Below are 21,870 nucleotides of genomic sequence, written 5' to 3'. Positions count from 1 at the left end.
AGCATGTAGGAGCAGAAAGAGCCTGCTCTAAGAATCCAAGGGGACCAGAGCTGGGGCAGGGGCCCAGGGAAGCCTTGTCAGCCCTGCACTTTCTGGTCTGCCTCGAGGTCTGGATCTGTAACACAAGGACCTCCAAAGGCCAGCCGGTCCTAACATTGAGTCCTGAGTTCCTACACAGCCTGGCCCAGCCCCCCTCCCTTTCCCCGAGGGCCAGAGTGGACCCAGAGAGGAAAGCCCAGAGCTTCTGCCGAGGAGCCACTATTGGAGCTTAGTTAGCCCTGATGCCCGAGAGAGTTCCAGGCTAAGGGAACAGCATATGCAAAAGCTCCGGAAGTACAGGAAGTTCCGAAAACCCAAGCAGTCAGTATAACTGGAGCCTGGGGAGGAAACGGGAGCCTGGGAGGCAGTCACAGCTGGAAGGCCTGCAGATTCAGATGCTGGGAGTCAGAAACACCAGGCCTGAAGGCTGTGGGTAGTACGTTGAAGGCAGCAGGGAGCCACCACTGGATTTTGTGCAGCGACAAGGACAGGCTTGCCATCTTGCAATCTGTCTGACTACAGGATGGTTGATGGATTTGGAGGCAGTGGCCATGGTGGAGGCAGGGAGGGGCTGGTGAGGAGAGAGGCTGCATACCTGGCTCTTCTGTGGGGAGCGAGCAGTTGGAAGACCTCACCTGAGCCCTGGGCCCCCTGCCCCTCCCAGGCTCCCAGGTCGCTTGCCCCAAGACAGAGCTGCAGACTCATCAGCCCTCAGTGGTTGGGCTGCGTCCAAGCGCAAGGCTGAGATTTATGTTCAGTAAATTATTGGTGCCCCAGTCAGAGCGACGCAACTCAGCACAATGGCATCCTTCTCTTTTTGTCCTCCTTCATTTTAGAAGCCAAAGCTAAATGTTTTAATTTTACATTATTCCTGACATAATGCTAATGAGTTCCAGGCATCCCTCCCCCCTCCCTGCCCCCATCAGGCTCAACTCTGCAGAGCCAGGCTTCCGGGAGGGGCCCTGCTCCCCGGAACGCCCCTCCTGCCACCCCCTTGGTTCTCAGCCAAGTGCCCTGTGGCGAGTTTCTCCTTCAGGATCCCTTCCTGTTTTATCATACAGTTTTTTTGTTTGTTTGTTTGTTTGTTGTTTTTTGTTTGTTTCTGTTTTTGTTTTTGGTTTTTTTTTTTTCAGCTTCCTTGGTCTTCTTTCATGTGGTGGCCACAGAGGGCTTCCCCTTGTCCGAGGGACAGAAGGCACCTGGGTGGCTCAGTCATTAGTCATCTGTCTTCTGCTCAGATCTTGATCTTGGGGTCCTGGGATTGAGCCCCAGATCAGGCTCCCTGCTCGGCAGGAAGCCTGCTTCTCCCTCTCCCACTCCCCCTGCTTGTGTTGTTTCTCTTGCGCTCTCTCTCCCCCTGTTAAATAAATAAATAAATAAATATTAAAAAAAAAAAAAGAAGAAGAAGAAGAAGAAGAAGAAGGCTCTCCAGATTGCTGGACAGCTTGCCTGGTCTGGCAGAAGCTGCCCATCCCCTTCAGACCCCTGGGGCATCCCAGCCACAGGTGAGGGGTGGGACACCTCTCCCAGACTCTTCCAGAGCTTTCCAGCCTGTGCAGGGCTAACGAGTGGGGGAACTGGGGCCTTAGGGGAAACAAACACTCTCGGGGAAGCTGAGAGACAGTGTGGCAGCTGTTACTGCTAGAATTGTTATGTCCTAGTGATGTGAAACTTTGAATTCTTTGCTTTTTGTCCTTTCTTTCCCACGGCCTAGTGTTTCCTAACCAATCTGCTTTTGGTTGAATGCAGTGTCAGAACAGGGCCAAGCTCTTTGGCATCAGCCATCCCTGGGTTCAGTCCCGATGCCACCCCTTTACTCTGTGAGCACTATGAGCTCAGGCTCTCTGGGACCGTCTGTCTCCTTCTCTATGAGAGATAGTCATGAGGCACCTTGTGTCCAGGGTGGCCTGCAGGTCAAAAAACGCAGAGCACAGAAAGAGTGCACCGGCTGACTTCTTTATGTCCGGTTCCAACATGCAGTCTTCAGACTCAAGTGAGGGAGAAAGAAATGCAACGTGGACGTTTTCCATGAACTCCCTTCCCAGGCCGAGCGTTTGCATGCTGGCAGTTCAAGAGTACTGGCGTCCTTTCTCTTTGGCCAGAGTCTGCGTGTGTCCCATCCCTCCGAAAGATTGCCTCAGGCCCAGCTCGGACTCAGTCTCCGCCATGGTGTTACAATTGGTACCTCCGGAGACATCCGGAGCCCTGCCTGTAGGGGACAGGGCCCCACCTACAAAGAGCCCTGCTTCAGGTCCCACAAGCTGAGCTGGGGACGCTGTGGCACACCCAGGGCATGGCCCCCAAGCTCAGAGCCTCCCCACTTTTAGGGATCGCAGCCGTCTATGCATATCTTGCTTCCCCTCCAGTGACCCTATCCCAGTAGGAGCACTGTCTCAGGAGTGGGGTCATGGGAAGCTTGGCTCTTTCTCCTGACAGAACCTGTCCTGCCCCCTACTAATTTGGGGTCTCCCCACCCTACCCCGCACTTCCCTCAAGGCTCAGTTGTTTGTTATTTGGGGTTTTTTTTCATTCATTAACAGATATTTCCAAAAGCCCACTCTGTGTCAGGCCCTGTGTTGGGCATTTTTAGATGGGTTTGTGGCAGAAAGATCGTTTGAAATCTTAACTGTGCATGACTCATCTCTGCCTCCAGAGATCTTTCCATTTGGCCCTGGGGCCTGGGATGTCGAAACCCAAAAGCCAGAAGTTCATTCCTGTCTGCTCTGCTTTCTGTTAAGTCATCTCCTCCCCGAGGCACCTGAGTAGGGCCGTAACGCTATTCCACACATACCCATTTGACAGATGAGAACAGAGGCCCAGCAGGGAAAAGGACTTTCCCTGGATACCTGGCCCAGGGGGCTGCCCCGTGGCTGATCAGCGGGGTGCCCGGCTTATTGCTGGATGTCACCATGCATGGTAGGGTAGTTGGGGCCAGGAAGGAGGGTCACTGGCAGCAATCCCCCCTTCAGAGAGACCCCAGTGTAGGCCTCGGGGTCCCAGGCCTGCCTCTCACGGGGTTGCTGTGATGCTGGTGGGACCAGGGCAAAGAGTGTTCTAAACACTGGGGCACTTGGCCATCAGAAAGGTTTGCTGTGTCTCTTCTTAACTTCTTATCCCCTCCAGGGCTTGAATTTCATTTGGGTTTTTGTTTGTGTCGTATGTTCTTAATGGTAACTGACTTTCCTTCACCAGCTCCTATGTGAGTGCAAGACTGTCCCCTTTCCTTCCATCTGCCGTGAATCCGGGTGCTGGGTTGGAACAGCTGTAGGAGGGTGTGACAGGGGACCCCGGGCCCCATTTAGGGTGTGGTCCTAAGTTGCCTGCACAGGGTCAGCCCACCTTGGCACCCCTCTGTTGGTCAGTAACGGGTGGCTAGTTGGGGCAGATGGGAGGGGTGATGGTGCTGAGGCTGGTCATCCTGTTGATAGCACTGGGAGTTGGGTGGCAAGTGCACCCCAGTTTAGAGCTGGTAGCTTTGGGAGACATCTTGCAGCCCCCAAACACAAAATTGCCTGGCTTGGTTCCTGAACATCGGGGACAGGTCACTCCCCTCCTCCCTGGTGGGTCTCCTCCGAACTCCAAGCTCAGCCTTTGTGACTCTCCCACCAACATCCCTGGGTCTTACTGCCCATACCAGTGGTCTCACAAGCCTGTTTCTGAACACCGCCCTCTTAAGGTGGGAGCCCAGGGCCTCACAGGACATCCTATGAGATCCAAAACCCAGAGCACACTGGGCAGGCAGGGGGCTCACAGCCACCCACGATCTTAGACGGGATCTTCACACATTGTACATTTGTAAAGATTCCGAGTGACCCGATGTGAGGTTTTCTTTCAAGAGATGGGGGTGATGTCTGGGGGCTTTTTCTTCCCCAGGCAGTCCTAGGACACTAAGCATCACACAGCTGCCACCTGGATGAACTGCACCTGGTGCGCGTTCACCCCCATTGTCCCACTGTCCTGGGCAGACAGGCCTTGGGTGACTAAGCACAGGGGAAGCAAGTGACTGGTCTAAGGTTGCATAGCAGCCAGTGATAGAGTCAGATCTGGCCTCAGATCTTTAACCTCGATGTTTTCACATATGGACGCAACCCCACTGTTTCTGTTTGGAATTTGGGAGAGGTGCCAAAAGGGGGACTGCCATTCACTGAGCGCTGTCCTGTACCCAGTAGCAGGGGCATGCTGCCCTGATGGCCCTAGCGGGCATCTGAGGCCAGGAGTGTCACCACATTTTACAGTGGGAACACAGAGCTCCATAGGGGCCAGGACCAAGAGGAACCAGACCTAAACCCCAACTCTGCTGGTGGTGGGGAGACATTGTGCCCAGGCTAGGGGGCAAGCCTGAGGGGAGGGGATGTTGAAGTCGGGGGCTTGATAGGGCCCTTTTGTTCATGGTGGTCCCTATCCTTCCTCCTCCCAAAATAGCACTGGCCAACCTCACTGCAACTTGTAGTCAGACACAGCCCCCAACAAAGGGGACCAGGTGCTTCTGCTTGGCGGTTGGTTGTGGAGGTGGGGTGGGCTGCCATGTGGCTCTCCAGCCTCTGCCTACTGGCCTCCCCCTCCCAGGCCCAAGTTCCTAGAGGCGTGTACGGGCTGGCCTCTGTGTCTGTGACTTGAGCCCTGTTGGTGTAAGCATGTGCTGGAATTGGTGCTGTGCGGTGGTGTCCTGGGCTTCTCGGTCTTTGACGCCGGGCCTGGTTGGGATGGGAGGTGTCGGTGCATGTATGTGTCTGAGTCTCCGCATTTGCACCTGGGGCTCGGTGCACGTGTGCGACAGCCATCCCATGCCATCCACCTGCTGCCAGGCCCTGGCCCCTGGCAGAGCCGCTCTTTGCCTCCCCATGATGTTCAGCCTCTGCTCAGCACAGGAGCTCCCCCGGGGCCCACCTGTGTGCTTGAGGAGCAGACTCTGTGCCCCTCTGCTCCTCCTCATTTGGGGGCTCCACAAACCTCTGGAGGGGTGGCCTAGCCCTCTTGGCCCTTGCTCACTGGGAATAAGAACGTACTTCTTGCCCAGAGACTTTGTGCTGGAGAGATCCCACCCAAGAGCCTTCTGTGCAGTCCTGGTGAGAAGGGACAGGGGGTCTGCAGCCCTCATCCAGCCTTGGAAATCCACCCAAGGGCAGGTACAACCTGACTGTCTCTGGGAGATGGGGGGGGGGGGCGCTGTGGTCCCTCTGGCCCATTCTCCCTTTGCCTTCTGTGCTTCACAGCACCTCCCCAACCCCCTCCAGCCCGCCATCCTCTCTGGATGGTTAGGAAGGCACAAAGAGCTGAGCAGGTGTGAAGGGACCCCCACACTGGCCGGGGATCTTGGTCCTGGCTGCCCAAGACACTAGGGTGGCCCAAAGCACGGGAGTCCGGGCACTGGAGGCAAACCTAGGGTCTATCCCGCGGGAGCTCTGGAAATCTGGCACCTAGACTCCCTGGGCCTTGCTTTCTGCCTGTGTCATGAGGGAGGGGTTGTTATCCTGTCCTAATGGGACAAAGGAGGTCATGTGTAGGAAGAGTCTGGCCCAGTCCTGGGTACAGGGTAAATGTAAGAGCTGCTGTTCTCGACACAGTCTCCCTCCTGCATACGTCTGCCGGCTCCTTCGTTGACTCAGGTAGTACCGTGGGCCTGAAGTAAGACCAGCCCCTCATGGGCTCCCAGAGCAGAGTCCATGCTGCTGCCGTCCGGCCTCGCCTCCCAGGACTCTCTCCATATCTGTCCCTCCCCTTCTTGCTTGGACCCCCTGAGGACTGGCAAAGCATAGGCTCTGCGGAGACTCCGGTGGAAACCCCATGGGGCTCTGAGGACAGTGATCTCCAGGCCAGAGTCCCCCTGCTGGGGTAAGGGGGTGGGGAGGGGACCTCAGCTCCCGGCTGGCTGGCCTTTCGAGCTGGCCAAACACTGAATTATCTGACATCTTGGAGAAGGCTCTGGCACTGCACATCCCAATCATTGTTATAAAGTAAGTTAAAAGTTTGCACAAAAATGAGAAGTTGATCCCCGAATGGCTTGCCAGACTGTTGTAACCCAATATATTTTACCCTTAAACCAGAAATGTGTTTGTTTAGAAGCAAGTCACTGGCAAATGCCAAAACTGGAGGCATTTCCTCCCCTGCCCCCACCCATGCCCTGTTTCCCCAACACGCCCCCCCGCCTTACCCTTTGTGTCCAGATTCTTAGCCAGAGCGTGAGAAACCGGGCCCTCTCTGCTCTGTGGGCCATGACCACCATGGGGAGGAGACTTAACATTCACCTGGAACCCGCTGTGTGCCGGTTCCTCCACTGGGCACATCCTTGCATTTACTTCTCACTGTCGATAGCAGTGGCCCCATTTCAGAGAGGAAGAAAAGTGAGGGCAGAAAGGGCACATGATTTGCCCAAGTTTGTGACTGTCCCTTGGCGGAGGCCGGTGCAGACCTCTCTCTGCACGGTCTCATGCTCTGTGGCTCATATCACACTGCCCCCCACGCCTCACCTGTGAAGCAGCAATCTTGCTCTTTCCCAGGGGCCCGGGGAGAGAACAGTCTTGCTCAGCACACGGTGTGTCTGACAGCATGCTTCCCTCGGCAGTCTCGCTTAGCCACTCTGCAGACGAGAGCGGGGCTCAGAGTGGGCAGGATGCTGAGCGGGGTGAGCCCAGCCCCAGCTGGATTCCGACAGCTGACCCTGGACCCTCCCTCTCCCCCAGCCAGAACTTGAAGGGTCCTTGGGCTCGGCCTGCAGAGGGAAATGCTGGGCCCTTCCCAGCTCCTGGGATGGCTCCCCTCGGTCTTTCATCTCCTGCCCTTGGTTCTATGAGCGGCACGCAGCCGTAATGGATTGCAGTGGACTTTTTTCAATTAGGTTCTGATTTTCCCCTGCCTGTTACTATAAAACTCCAGATGGTCTGGGGCTTCACGGTTCCCGGGGTATTTTCCCCCATTATTTTAATCTTCCTTTGTAACACGCCCCACATGTGGAAACTGGGCCTTTCAGGACCCTGCGCTCTGAGCGTCGGCCACGGCTCACTCCTTTCTGCGGCAACGCCGTGCTTTTCCTCTTTGTGCAGTGACATCTCCTGTCTTGGGGGGCCAGGAGGAAGGGCACCCTCCTCTCCCAGCCTCAGCTCTGCATCTTGGGCCAGGCCTGGCCTTTGGCTGGAAATGGAACCCAGGCTGTGGGCCTGGTTGGAAGTCATTGTAACAGCTGCTGAGTGCGACCCTGTTTCTGGTGCTTTCCATCGGGGTCCTGCAGCAGTGACCAGAGTGGTTAGGGGTACAGAGAGACAGACCTATCAGCCAGACTCGAGACCAGATCCCAGCTCTGCCAGCCTGGAGCCAGGCGTGTCCCCTTGATGAGCCTCACGCTCCTCGTCTGCAGAGTGGAGTGAAAAGGGAGCCTTAGCGGCAGAACACGTTGTCATGATTGGTGACATACCACGTGAGACACACACAGCAGCCACCAGCCCTTGGTCGGTATCCAAGAGGGTGTCACCTGGCCACCTATATCCTGAATCACCCCAGGGTTGTCTTAGGATATATTTTAATGTTCATGCATTTTAAAGTAAAAAGTATCTGACATCCCTTCTTACATTTTTTTCTAGACAGGTGTCCCTTCTGTCTTCTCCTCTCTCTCTGTGTCCCCACCCACCCACTCACAGTAGCTACCCCCTGTTGCCCATGGCATGTGAGCATTTGTTCCTGACCACATAAATGTGCTGTGTGGTTGGTTATTAGAGTGTGTTTCACATTCACCCCAAATAATACTGAATGCTGCATGTACCCTGGGCTTACAGACAGCACCCCCCTGCTGTGTGCCCAGGTGTGCCCAAGTGATGCCCCCATTTTTGGTGGAACTCCAACCAATGCACTTGCCCGAGGTCTGACTCCAGCTGGGAAGTATGGATTTGCACCCAGGCTTCTCTGATGCTGAAACATAAAAGTGTGGAGGTGGGAGCTGGAGGGAGCAGGCACCACCAAGCCATCACCAGGGACTAGGGCACAGGCTCCAGGATGCCATAATGAAGACTGATACTTGCCAGGCACTAGAATACTCTGTGGGATTTAGGCAGGGAAGGACTCAGACCTGTAGGCTTAAGTCTTCCTTCTAGATCCCAGATTTTGTGGGAGAGGAGAGGCAGGAGTCAGGACGGCAGCTAGTGCAGTCACTGGGGCGAGCAGAGCTGGGGGTGTGGGCCAGGAATCAGGGCGGCAAAGAAGAGAAGAGGGTGCACCAGGGAAGTTGTTTAAGAGGTGGCATTTCCGTGGCTTGGTGGCTGATTGGAAACAGGGCCCAGGGAGGAAGGAATGGGTTTTTGGCACAAGCATCTGGGTGGAAGTGGAAGATCAGGGGCTGGGGAGTCCAGCCAGAAGAAGCAGCACCAAGGTCCTCCAGGTGAAGAGCCAACTCATTGGCTGGGCCCCATCAATGAGTGCGTGGGGCGGTTTCTGTGGTGTTTTCTGGGAAAAAATACCCCCAAACTCACCTGTTCCAGGATGAATCAGCACTCCATGGATTAGAAAGAAGAGAACCCCCCACATTCCCATTTCTACTTCCACCTCTCCTCTGCGTCCCTTCATTCTGGCTTAGCAAATCCTTGGCTGTCTCCAGAACGTTCTCTACCCCTCCCAGTCTCTTTGTGCTTCCCACGCTGTTTGTCCAAACGCTGCTGAGGCATCAAGTCCTGGCTCCTCCGAGAGAAGGCTTTGGTGAGCCCCCTGCCTTCCCCAGCTGGAAGCCCCCTGACATCAGCCCCTTCATGGGGCTGAATGCATTCTTTTTTGTTTGGACTTACGGGTGTTTTGTGGCCTTTTTTTGCCCCAAAGTTCCAGCTCCCAGCACGCTGCCAGGCACACAGGGGTACCCGAGTGAGTCAAGATGTGAATCCATGTGCACAGAGATGAGAGGATGAGCCTGAATCCCAACAGCGAGGAGGTAGAAGGGTGGCAGATGAAGGTCAGGTGACAGCACCTGCGAGCAGGGTGTGTGGTAAGGCTGGGGGCATGCGACTGTTGCATGGGGTGCGTGGATGACTTTCAGAGTCATGGGCTTTACCTGGCACTGCTGGCTTGTGTTGAAGATTGAGGGGGTCCCTTCTTCTCACTAGAGGTGGCAGTTCTGACTGTGGCTTAGCCCTTCTGGGCCAGTAGCAGCCACTTCTCCTTTGCCCACCTTGTACCAGGGTCGGGGACATCCTAGGAGATCTGCCCAGCGGGGTTATATACCTGATCATTCACAGCAGGAAAGAAGGGGTCTGTCCAGGGCAAAATCTGCCCGAGAGCCTCAAGGAACTACTGTGTCGGGGGAGGAGTACAGGAAGGCCTGTGTGTCGCACCCTGGGCTGCAGACCCCATCGAAAGATCATTACATCTTTGGGTCACAGTGGCATTGCCATAGGGCCCATTCTCCAGCCCCCCTCAGGGAAACCAAGGCCCCCTGTTGGCTCTTTTTCTGCCATGAGACCTATGTCTCCATTCTGGAAGCATCTCTACCCCCCCAACACAATAGTGGGGGGTACCTCTCCGTGCTGCCCTCCCAGCCCCCACATAGCCAATGGATTGGGCCCTGTCAGGCCATTCCCACCCCAAAAGGTTGCCTCACCCTCATCAGGGGCTGTTTGGGGCACCCAAGCAGTGCCCCCATGGGACTGACCTTGAAAGGGTTTTAGGGCCAGACCAATGGCAAGCCTGTCAGCCAGGGCCCCCTGTTCTTTACTTCTGGGGTCGGTAAAACCTGACCTACACAGGTATCTTTCCTGAGGGCAGGATAGGAACCATCACTACCGTGATAACAGAACATTCACAGAATATGTGCTGTGTCGCATGTGGATATGCACTTTGCCTTGCCCTTACACCAACTGCCTGAGCTGGTTTGTCTTCATTTTATGGAGAAAGAAAGAGGGGCACTGACTTGCCAAGATCACAGGGCAGTCTGCTTCCTAAGTCTGGACCCCCGGCCTCAGGTTGTGCCACACCAGACCCTGGAAAGGCCTTGAATGCTAAGGGGGTTGGCTGGATGTCGGAAGGCATGAGGAACTCTGGAGAGTCCTGAGTGGGGTAACCCCAGGCATAGCACAGGCCCAGCAGAGCGAGCGCACATGGCTGTGAACCAGGGAGCATGCCATCTTCCTCACTCTGCCCCTGTTGGCCATCTGCGCGGTGGTTGGATAGAGAGAGCCGGGTGAGCCATGGCAGCAGCTGTGAGCAGAGCCCATACCCTCAAGGTGCCCCGGCGTGTCTGGGGGCTGGCCTGCTGGGGGTGTGGCTCGGCAGTGGGCCCCACAGCGTCTTCACCCCAGAGCAGTCTTGGATCAGACGGCACCCCTTCTCCACCTGCTGCTACCTCCAGTTCCACCTCGGGGGATGGGCATCCCATCAGGGCACCCTTGACCGCTGTTCGTTGTACCCTAGCCTGTGACTCTGCTCCACGGCGGGGTAGGACATGGGTGTGGCACAGACCTCGGGTACAGATATTGGGTGTTTGGATGAACCCTGCAGGGAAGAGGGTGCACTCCCAAGGGCACAGGCACTGCAGGCCTGGGGATTTCTGTTCTCACCACCCCCCCATCAGGTTTTTAATCCAGCCTTTGTCCTATGAAGGAGACGCTAGCCCTCCCCTCAAGGCACCCTCAGCTTGGAGGTCTGGCGAGAAGGCAATGGGTGTGCAGTAAAAATCTTCTGATCTGCAGGCTCAGAGTGTGTCCAGAGAGGGGCTGCGGAGGCTGGGAAGGCTTCTCGGAGGAGGCCGTGCTTGAATACTACTGAGTAGACCTAGTCCAGGAAGACATCTGCAAAATAAGTGAAGGAGGGAAAGGCATTCCAGGCCCAGGGAGCAGCTCAAGCAAAGGCCTGGGGGCATGAGAGTCCCGAGGATACTGAGTCGTCACTCCCAAGCAGCTCCAGCAGGACGACGTGGTGGGTGTGTGCAGATGGGAGAGGCGACAGGGTTGCTGCAGAAGAGCGCGAACACCAAGCCACAGGTCCTGGGCTTTTGAAAAATGTATGAATTAAATTGTCATTGAGATGGAAGGGAAGGTGTCCCATGGGGGGGTAGGGCGTGCAGCCTGAACAAAGCCACACTGCTGAGACGGAGGCTGGCCAGACAGGCACACGGGCCCCTCTGAGAAGAAGATGATGCCTGGGCCTCCAGAGTCTGCTGGGCTCTCGCACAGTCCAGAAAAGCAGGCGGGGCCTAAGAACTTATTGCTTCTCAGCCTTAGATATCTATCCTTCAGGCAGCGGCCAACGGAGGAACAAAGGGACCAGCTGGGTGCCAAGAGGCAGCCCGCTTTCCAGCCGTGGCTCCTCCACCTCATTTTGGGGTGAATTTGGCACGGAGCCATTGTAGGAGAGCAGAGGAGTAGCTTGTGGCCAACTTACTCCCCAAACAGGATTTCGTCCCGGTTTTCATGAGTGGAAAAGGCCCATCAACTGGGAGCAGGAGGCAGGACAGTCTCTAAAACCCAGCAGCAGGCTGCCTGCCTTGGCTCAGCCCCAGTGGAGCATAGCCTGCGGTTGTGGCCGGGCCTTCAAGGAGGAGACGGAGGGTGGAGACAGCTCACCCCAGACCAGTCATTGTCCCGGAGTCCCCGTCCTTATGTCTGTCCTAAGCTGGGGGATGAAACTAATGATGGGCCCGGGAGCTGGTTCCTCTGTCTTTTCCTCCTCAAGGGTTGCCCCGCCCTGCCCACCTGCCCTGGGAAGGCAGCGGCCAGAGCGGCCAGAGCACAACCATCGGCGCTTCGGCGTCAGAAGGGGCCTGCGTCCTGTCTTTGCCGTGACACAGCCCTGCGGTCACCACACAAAGCCTCTGTCTCTGAGGCAGGAATGTGGAGGCCACACACCTCAGAGTTATGGTGTGGTACAACAGCGTGTTCCGTGTCTGCATGGATAGAGCGGGGCCGGGTCTGAGTAGGGTCGTCTTCCCAGCCCCCGGTGTGCCCCACAGGAGTGCTGGCCTGGCCGGACACCCTGGACAGTGAGGACAAGCAGGGAGGAGTGGCTAGCCACACGGGGGGTCCAGGAATGTGCCAGGGGGCAGCATTAGAGCTGGACTTTGAAGGCTGACGGGGGATTGGATGGATGATTATAAGAGAGATGGTGTCCCTGGCTGAGCGACTGGCGAACTGGGGCTTGCAGTGGACTAGTGGGCTCCTGCTGTTGCTGGGGGCGTGCAGGAGTTGGGGGCAGGAAGGTATACAGGGCGTCCGGCCTCAGGCAGAGTCATGGCATCCTGTTTTACGTCAGAGACCTCCTCAGGGGGTCGTGTAGGGGAGAGCGTGGGAGGAGTGAGAAGTTCGAGGGTTCTGGGGCGGGGGGACCTCAGCAGAGTCTGGGGGGATGGGGCACCCTGGACTGCAGAAGGAAGCCCCACGTCTTCTGCTCCATCCAACCCACCCCAACCAGAGGCGTCGCCTTGTTTGGGCCACACCTGCTGCTTGCCCACTGCCCAGCATGGGACCTGGCCCATGTTGGGCACTGGATGGATGCCCAAACAACGCGTTGAAGACCCTGAGTTTACAAATGGGTTGTTATTCTGACAGTGATCGGCACTGATGCACGCTCCAGATGGACAGAGCCCTTTGACAGTCAGCGTCCCCCTCCACATGGAGCCCCCTGTCAGCCCTGAGTGGTAGTCACATAGTCTTAAGTCTGTAGACAAAGAAATAAGGGCAGTCAAGGGCACTGCCCTAAGTCTCACTCACATGCAGGCCTCAGATCCCAAATCCAGGGCTGTCTTTCCCACTCTCCTGTCCCTTCAAGGCTGTGCTGCCAACAACAGCATGTCATTTCCACCTGCCACTGGGGATCCTTCCAGATCCAGAGAGGGAAAGACCCCTTTCTTCTCTAACCCTCACGGCCATTTCTAAGGCACAGGAACCCACCAGGGTTTTCCAGATAGAGCCTGGATCCCGATCACTACATGGGGAGCTGAAGTGGGGCACCCGGAGGCCTTGGGCAGGACTGGGGGACAGGGGATGCTGGGGCCGCTCCCAGGCTGAGTAGCGGCCCTCCCCCCGGTGCTGCAGAGCACCCCTCACCAGCCTTTCCTGCAGTTTGAAGGCTGCAGCAAGGCCTTCTCGCGGCTGGAGAACCTCAAGATCCACCTGCGGAGCCACACGGGTGAGAAGCCGTACCTGTGCCAGCACCCAGGCTGCCAGAAGGCCTTCAGCAACTCTAGCGACCGCGCCAAGCACCAGCGCACCCATCTGGACACGGTAGGCCAAGGGCAGAGGCCGAGGGGAAGGGGTGGGCGGAGTGCACGCTCCCTCCCTTGTGCGGTGCAAGCCAGCAGCCAGGGCCCGCGAGGAAACTTGCCTTTGTCCTGAGTCCTGGACATTCTGGGCAGCATAACTATGCCAGGAGAGGGGAGGCCTGTTATTATGGGACGTTTGTCCGATAGGTAGGGGCAATTTTCCATCTCCCGGTTGTGGCCAGTGTCTCTCAACATTGCCAAATAGCCCAGGGAAGAGGAAGTAAAGTCTTCCAAGTTGAGAACCAGTGCTTCAGCCTGCGGCTCCTGGCCTGGGCACCAGTGTCCAGACATGCCCCATGGAGAGAGCTGGCTCACCACCGTGCAGCCCCTCCCCCAACCCATCAGCCAGCCGCAGAGCAGGCCTTCCCTGCTCTTCCCATCCCACACCCTCCATGGAGACAGGTCAGAGCCTCTCCAGGGCTGTCCATTAGCTCCTAAGCATGGTGGGTGTGGGGTTGAGATGAACAGGGCCTCGGACTCTAGATCTGGGCCCCAGATCCCTGTAAGTCCATCCCCTTTCCCTCATTTGGGTCAAACGGCCTTAACCCTCAGCTTTGCCACAGCTCCTCTGTTGGTCATCCAGACCTCAGCGGTTAGCAGCACACTCAGCAGCACACTTTCAAAAACGTCATCTCCCATGATCTCATACTGACCCTGCCTGTCAGGGGGCCGCTGACCCTTTTGACAGCTGAGGGAAGCGGGGCTTCAGGAGGCTCAGTGTCTGCCCAGCTGGGAGGTGGCGGAGCTGACTCGGAGCTGGGCCTTGCACCCGTGTCCCAGGGGTGCATATGGCCTGGGGGGACCCCGTCCCCAAGTACAGCAGGAGACAGGTCTGTATCCAGAGTGTATGTCTGTATCTCTCTGCTCTCTGGGCAAACATTGGGTGGCGGACGTCTGCTGGTGGGGGACTGGAAGACCCGAGTGGCCAATGGGCCCAGGCTGTCTAACAGGCAGATACACAGATGAGGAAACAGAGGCCCACAAGAGTGAGTAACAACAGCAGTCAGAGCTGGGAGTGAGCTGGGAAAGCCGAGAGCCAAAATGTTAGAAACACAGAGGTTAGGTTAGGTCCTGGCCAGGATGTTCTATACGTTTCCTTCACAGCCAGTGTCCCATACACTCTTCCCAGTTTAATGTTGGTAATAGTCTACAAGGTAAAGGCCACGATTCTCATTTTGCAAAGAAACTGAGACTCTGGTGAAGTCACTGACTGTCACACAGCTGGTACATCGCAGAGTCCAGTGACCCTTGGCTGGAAAAGCCAGGGTAGCAGTCCCCCTGGAAAGTAGGGATCGGAGTACAGGGGACAGGGTAGGAAGAAGGAGCCCTGTCCCCAACTGAACCCAACCCTTCTCTCCACCCCACCCCCCTCAGGCTTTGCTGTCACAGGCTGTGCTGGGGACATGAAGTGAGGCCTTCTCACCAACCCCTGCTTTTATTACATTCTCACTAGCCCAGCCTTGGGGTCCTTGGTCCCCACCCAGGCCCTGAGGGGTATAACCCGTGCCCAAGCCCCCTGGTTATGTCTTCCAGAGACCGCAGGACAGCATCAACAGCACCAGGCCCTCTGCACACGCAACCCCCAGCCTGAACAGTGTCCCTCTGGGCCTCTCAGGGTCACCTACTCTGACTTGCCCCCTTCCTCCCTCCCTTCCTGCTGCATTTCCTGGACCCAGCCCCAAAGCAACAGGCCTCTGGCCCCCACTTGGTATGTGAACAGAGCTGTGAGGACTAGGTCAGGTCAGGCCCACAGTGAGCCCAGAGGGTTATAGCAGGCCTTCATCTCCCCACAGGTCCTGGTGAAGCCCTAGAGGTACAGCCGCCAAGCCCAGCCCCCACTTGTGCCCTTCCCCACAGAAACAGCTCTGGCTATCCTGCCCAGAGAGGTTGCCTTCCCAGCACACAGAGGCCAGTGGGTCAGCCCATGTGGGCTGGGCCTTGTTTTCCAGAAGGGAGACCCAGTCATGTTCCCAGCTCCCCTCTGGCGCCAGAAAACATGGGATTCTTGCCATAGGCAGGAAAGTGGCAGAACAGACTAGAGAGAGCCAGCCAGGTTTGAAGTCTGGCCCTCCACCTGGGCCCAGAGCTCTAAGGAATGCCACCGAGCCTCTCTGGGCCTCATTTTCCTCAAACACCTACATCACTGGGGAGACATGGGGAAATGAACAGCAACAATGCAGGTGTAGGCCTGACACACGGTCCACACGGCAAACAGGAGTACCTCCTTTCCCTGCTCCGACTTGCTGACTGGAAGCTGACCAAACCCGGCCATGTCCCCTGACGCTCAGAGTCCTGACTACCACTGTGCAGGGGGTGATCAGGTCTCCTGTACCCAGGCAAGGAGAGCCCCCCCCCCCCCCCCAGAATGTCACTGACACACTCTTGCTTTGAGATCTTGGGCAATGCGTCAGCTTCTGTTTCCTCCTCTGTGCTTCTCCCACAGTGGGTATGAGGCTGAACGGGTGCCCAATGGAGAGTAGCCGCACACAGACGTGGAGGGCCATATGGGCCATGGCCCTCCATCCTTCCTGCACCAGCACCAGTGTCCTTGTTACTAATGAGGCTCTGGGTCCGGGATGGTGACTCCCCAGTCCTGGGCTTGGCTGCCGCCTGGGATAGCCACAGGGTTTCCTGAGGGCTCACGGGGGAGCAGAACCGGAGGAATGTTCTGCACACGTCAGGCCCTGGAAAAACAAACACGGAGATGGGCCTTGTGCCCTTTCCAGGCGAGTGCGCCTGCACCCTCGGAGCTCTGTTTGTTTGCTTTCTGGCAAGAGCGTGTGGATTTGTACCAGTGTCCCTGAGGGACAGGGCCGGGGGCCTGACAAGCTGGAGCCCACGAGGGAGAACATGTATGTGTACATATGTCCGTGTGTTGGGGTGGGAGCAGGGCCCTAGGAGAGAGAGAGAGAGAGAGAGAGTGTGTGTGTGTGTGTGTGTGTGTACACGTCTGTGTCTCACGTAGCTAGAGAGGGGCAGGTCTGAGGCGTGCCCTCCGCCCTCCTGCCCAGCACCTTCCTTTCCGGGAGGCAAGCCTCTCACTTCTCTGTCTCTTTCTTTTTGCTCTCCTCCATTTCTTTAACCTGGCAACTGTCCGTGGCAGCACCAAGGTATGGTCATCTCTTTCTGCTTCCCCCTCCCCATGAGGTCCCTGGGTCTGTGGTTGTACTGGTCTCTCCTCACACCAGTGGGAACAGAGTTGCCAGGAGGTTAGGGAGGGGTTGGGCGGGGGCAGTCCATCTGGGTGTGTCTCACAGGGACCTGGCCGTCCCGGTACTTAATCTGAGACGTACCCCCTCCTCCACACATCCTCCAGTTCCCTGCAGTTGCTGGAGGCCGGAGGGCCTGGAGAAATCAGAACCACGAAGTATATTGGGATGGAAGATTTCAAGCCCCCGTAGCAGCTGGAACCCCAAGCAGGGTCCTGTGGAACTCCCTACAGGAAAGCTCAGAATTCAGTTTAGAGCTGCTCCTTGAGTCAGTCCCTGGGACCTAAGATGAATCAGAAGGGACCATCCCCCGAGGAAATGCACTATCTAGTAGGAGAAGGACATTGAACGAAGCCAGCAGTGCTGGGTGCTCAGTGCTGCCTGGGGGAGGGTCAGGGAGCAGAAGTGGAAAGAAGATTCCAGAAGGGCTGGGCAGAAGGGTGTACAAGGATGGGGGCAGGAGGAGGGGTGAGAACTTCAGCAGGCCCACGTCCCAAAGGGCCTTCAGTGCTGGGAGATGAGCTGTGTCAGAGCACACAAGGGCGCCATGGAGGGGTTTTCAAAGGTGAGAGCATGGCCAAGGGTCCTCTGGCAGTGGTGGGAGGTGAGACTGGGGCACAGAGAACAGTATGAGCCCCAGGCAGGAACAGGGGAGGCAGGAACAGGGGAGGCAGTAAAACGGATGGATTGGCTCTAGATGAGCAATGAGATAGGGACTCAGGGGAAAGTGCACAAAGGGCCCAGACCCCCAGCTTCCCCAGGCCTTCGTCTGAGATCCAGCTCCCTCCCCGGCTCCCATGATCCCTGGACTGAGGATTTGGGTTTCTCACCGACCAGAGCAATCTGGGGTGTCTGGAGCCACTGCAGGGTGTGCTTAGTCACTCCCAGCCCTGAGGCCCTGCCGTACTCCAGCTTGGCCCTTTGCTGTCCCTTTTCTTCCCCCTCCTCCTCCTCTAAGACAGCCACCTCACTGTACTCCTTGCCCACCTGTGCGTTCTCTGCAGCCGTGGGCTCACAGGGTGCCCTTTCCTCAGAGCCAGTGTCCGAGCTGGGAGAATGCTTAGAATTCAGGTGGCTCCATTTTGCCAGAGAGACTCAGCGATGGGAGTTGACTTCTCTGAGGTCCCAGCATGAGGGTAGCAGGGAGATCCAACCCCTCCTGCACTCTGAGGCGTGTGGGCGGGGCTGGCTGAGTGAGACCCCTCCTGGCTGGGGACACGGGGAGGGACTGGGTGTGAGCCTGCAGCTGGCCCCCCTCCTGCTGCGGGTCACAGAGTACAACGCTGGGCTGCCAGACAGCTGCTCCCTCACCCCACCTCTGCCCCTCTGATGTTACAGAAGCCCTATGCCTGCCAGATCCCCGGCTGCTCCAAGCGCTACACGGACCCCAGCTCCCTCCGCAAGCACGTGAAGGCCCATTCGGCCAAAGAGCAGCAGGTGCGTAAGAAGGTAAGAGTCTCCATTCCAGGCCCACCTCTGCCAGTGTCTGCCCCCGACTCCCAGCCTCGCAGACACCTATCGGGCAACAAGCCAGGTACCCGCACTCCTTGCCTGCATTCACCCTTCCACACACCTGGGGATGCTGCTCTCCATCGTCCGAGACTGGCCTCCCGGCCCCTGAGTTCACTTGCTCACCTCCAGCCGGCCAGACATCTGTCCACCCACAGACCGTCCACATACAGCTTCTCTATCATCCATCTGCCCCCTCGCCCTGGCTCGCTTAGTTAACATTTGATGGCAGGCCCTGTATAGGCATCAAAGATATAAAAATGGGAAACCATGGTGCCCTCCTCTGATGGGGACCTGGCAGGGAGACATAAAGAGCTCATTTGGTAGAATATAATAAAGATGACAGTAGAAGTCCACAGAGAATAGTCAGGTGTGCATAAGAGGAGGCCTTAGCCTGTTGGGGTGGGAACAGGAGGGACCCAGGGCAGTGGGGGGATGGAGCTGCCACTTGGGGCTCAGCCCACCTCTGGGCTCAACCCACATCTCCAGAAGAGCACCAGGGCCATGGGAGGCAGGTACTTGAGTGCAAGGGAAGGGGGTGGTGAAGAGAAACACCAGGGCCAGTCCAGGGGTATCCACGTGACAGCGGAGGACAGAGCAGGGAGAGCCTGTTAATTCACCCTGCAACATTTATGCAGTACCTACCGTTTTCCAAGCACTGTTTTAAGAACTGTGGACAGGGCTGTGAGTCCAGCAGAGAGAGGCTGGAGAAAGAGGCCTGCTTCAGTCCTGTGGGGTGGGGGTGTACAGAGATGGGTCTGGGACACACAGGGCTCTGCTGGAAAGACATGGCAGGGTGGAGGCAACAGCCAAGCTTGAGGCTTCAGTCTTTATCCTACACCTGAGCCGTCTGGTGAGAACACCCCATCTGTCCTCACTGTGACGAGGCAGGGCCAAACTGAACCCAGCATGGAGTCGTGAACCGCAGGAGAGACCACCAGGGTCTCACCCCAGACATGCCCGTCTCCAGGGCCTGAGCTCTGTCCACTGCTCTCAGGCTGAAGGGCCCAAGCAGGGATGCGGAATGGCCTGGGCTCTATGCCAAGGAGGCTTCTAGCCTGAGCCCACTGGTGCCCGAGGACCAGAATCCTGCCCCGGTTTTCCCAGGCCCTGTGCTTGGCTCGCACTGAGCCCCAGGGACCTGAGGCCGCAGATCTGCAAGCTTCCCAACCATAGGCATCCATTAGGAGCCATCAGGGATGATGTATCTTATTGGGTAAAGCGACCCTTGTGTTATGACAGCTCCTTGGCAGCCCTGCTGCGTTTCAGGGAGAATTAGAAATGCTTTTCTTCCTTAATGCTCCTCTCCTGCTGCTCCTAATCCGATCGACATTGCGGTCTGCAGGAACACGCCTTGGCCCTCTTTTGCCAGAAACTGAATTTACATGGAAAGCAGCTGCTGGGGCAAGGAGCTGAGAGCCTGTCGGGAGGCTGGGCGTGCCATCCCCCAGCCTGGGTGCCAGCTCTCTGGCCTGGGAGGGTGGGAAAAGCCTGCGGGCTGACTCTCAGCTGCTGTGCAAAGTGGGACCAGGCTCTTGCCCTCTCTGGGCCAGTTTTGTCCCAGGTGAAATGAAGAGTCTGGACAAGTTAATTTTCAGGGCTCTGATAGTCAGGCTTTGGGATTTCCCTGGGAGGGTGCAGACCTGCCTCACTGCCCCAGGTCCCAAGGGCCTCAACCAGCCACACCCTGTCCCCATCTGGCCTCTCTGGGGAGGTGAAGAATTTTGGGGTACAGAGCTCAAGCCTGCCTTTAGGACAATTGAGAGCTGGCCAAAATATTTGCCGGCCCAGGCTGCTCTCAGCCAGCGACTTCAGTCCGTATGTGGATCCAGTGTGCCGACTGTCACGTGACCATGTGGGGCTCAGCCAGCCCTTCACAACAGTACCTTCAACAAGCTCTTTCATAGATGTCATCTCCTTACTCCACACAGCAGCCGGGGGCAGGGGAGGGGCAGTTGTCATTGCTTGTTACAGGCAGGGGACAGCCAAAGAGGTTAAGTTACTTGTCCAGTGTCACACAGGGAGTCAGAAGAGATGGGTTAGGATTTGAACCCGGGTCTTCTGTCTCTAGCCCTAGACTGTTTCCACTGTGCCTCGTGTTAGGAAGAAAGAAAGATGCGGGGACGGGGGGAAGGAAGGAAAGGCACCTCCGCTGTGCCCGCTGAATGCCACACACGAGCTCACTGTGGCAGCCACGAGAATGGGCCACACAGTGGCTGCTTGGGGGAGGGCCCAGTTGCAGCCTTGGACACCCGTCTGGGCCCATGAGTGAGGCTGTGCCTCTGGCAGGCTGCTCCCAGCTAGGAACTGAGTGTGGCAGGCCCTGCAGGGATACTGAGGCAAAACCTCTGCCTGGGAGACACAGGACCCCTGACTTCCAACACACGGCTGCTCCCTGAGGACTCAGTCTAGGATGCTTCCACCAACCTCCTTCCCTCCCTCCTTTACTCTGGGTCAGACTTGTAGCTCAGCCCACAGCTCTCCCAGCCTGCCCAGCTCTCTGGTTTTCTCTCAGGCAAAAATCTTGGCCTGTTCACTCTTGTCTTAGCATCTGCTTCTCAGCCCTGAACTAACCCAACATGTATAATTAGCTCCATTTCACAGACGGGGAAGCCGAGGAGCAGTGAGGTGAAGGGTCTTCCTCTGGAGCCCTTCCTGTCCGGTCCCCTAAGCCCAGTGTTGCTGGTGGTGGGTTGTCTCACACTGACACCCTCTCTCCCTTTGCTTGCTCCTCAGCTGCACACGGGCCCTGACATCGAGGCCGACGTCCTGACTGAGTGTTTGGCCCTGCAGCAGCTCCATGGGTCCACACAGCTGGCTGCCAACGACAGGAAGGGGGGCCGCCCCCTGGGCCAGGAGCTGCTCCCAGGTAGGTGTGCAGGGAGGCAGGGCCGGCAGCACAGCCCTGCAGGAAGATGGTGAGGCTCTGTGGGCTCCCAGGGGCCACGCAGGCACCCACTCCCCTGACATACGTTCCTTCACCCTCTCCTGTGGCTCTCTTGCCCACAGGAGGAAGTCCAGGCTCCTTTCAGCCTGGCCTTCGAGACCTCACAAGGCCAGGCCCACCCCAACCTTGGCATGTCAAACATGGTTCCTGAGCACCTCGTGCTCCCTCTTGTCTCCAAGCCGCTGTGTTCACACGGCCGGCCTCCTCCCCCAGCCCTTCACTGAGGCCGCTCCTGCACTTCCTTCAGGCCCCACATCAGGGTTCAGGCCCAGGCCTCAAGCCAAAGTCCCATGTGTCCCACCAGGGCTCCACATCACCACAGCAGGCTTCGGAAGAGAAAACTGAGCCTCAGAGAAGATGGACCACGTGGCCATCATCCCTTCCAGCTTCTTAAACGCTGCAGCCCAGACATGGAGCCCCTCGACCCCTGGGACCCTGCAGGTCCATCCAGCTGGACACTCAGAGCCTCTGGTCCAGCTGAGGTGGCCCCAGCAGGAAATCCCTGCTGCATGGCTGGTGGCATGGCTGGCGGCATGGCCTGATGGGAGATTCCCACTGACAAGATTGGTGCTGTGCCCCCTGCGCCCCCCACAGAAACCGCAGGATCAGAGAGGAAAGCTCTTCCCACCCTCTGGGATTTCTTGAATTACTCTAACCATCTTAAACATTCTTTATTTTCTCATTTTTAATGCTTTCCCCTCAGTGTGGAAGTAGCAGCAGATTTAAAACTCTGTCAGAGCCCTTACCAGACAGCCTCAGGAAGAGAAGGTCTTTACGCTTCCTCTGGGCTGCCCTTCACAGGGATCTGTGTTCACAAAGGTCTCTAAGGACACCCCAGGAGAATGGAGCAGGGATCGTACCCTCTTCCACGGGCTTCTTCTCACAAGGTCAGAATTGGTAAAATAGCAGACGAGAAGAGACACAGGGATAAGGGATGTGTT

General features: G+C 57.2%; 1 protein-coding gene across 3 annotated transcripts in view; it reads left to right on the top strand.

Annotated features, from left to right (window-relative positions):
- GLIS1 (GLIS family zinc finger 1) overlaps positions 1–21,870 on the top strand; it is a 215,850-nt gene that overhangs the window by 181,851 nt on the left and 12,129 nt on the right. For all 3 annotated transcript variants that reach the window (XM_059376634.1, XM_059376635.1, XM_059376636.1), the window contains 3 exons: positions 13,065–13,226; positions 17,812–17,922; positions 20,719–20,851. In XM_059376634.1, coding sequence (XP_059232617.1) covers positions 13,065–13,226; positions 17,812–17,922; positions 20,719–20,851 — 406 coding nt within the window. The remainder of the gene's footprint in view (positions 1–13,064; positions 13,227–17,811; positions 17,923–20,718; positions 20,852–21,870) is intronic.

Source organism: Mustela nigripes, chromosome 14, assembly GCF_022355385.1.
Source record: "Mustela nigripes isolate SB6536 chromosome 14, MUSNIG.SB6536, whole genome shotgun sequence".
NCBI lineage: Eukaryota > Metazoa > Chordata > Mammalia > Carnivora > Mustelidae > Mustela > Mustela nigripes.
Note: the sequence above shows the minus strand (reverse complement) of the source record. Positions and strands in the feature narration are given on the sequence as shown.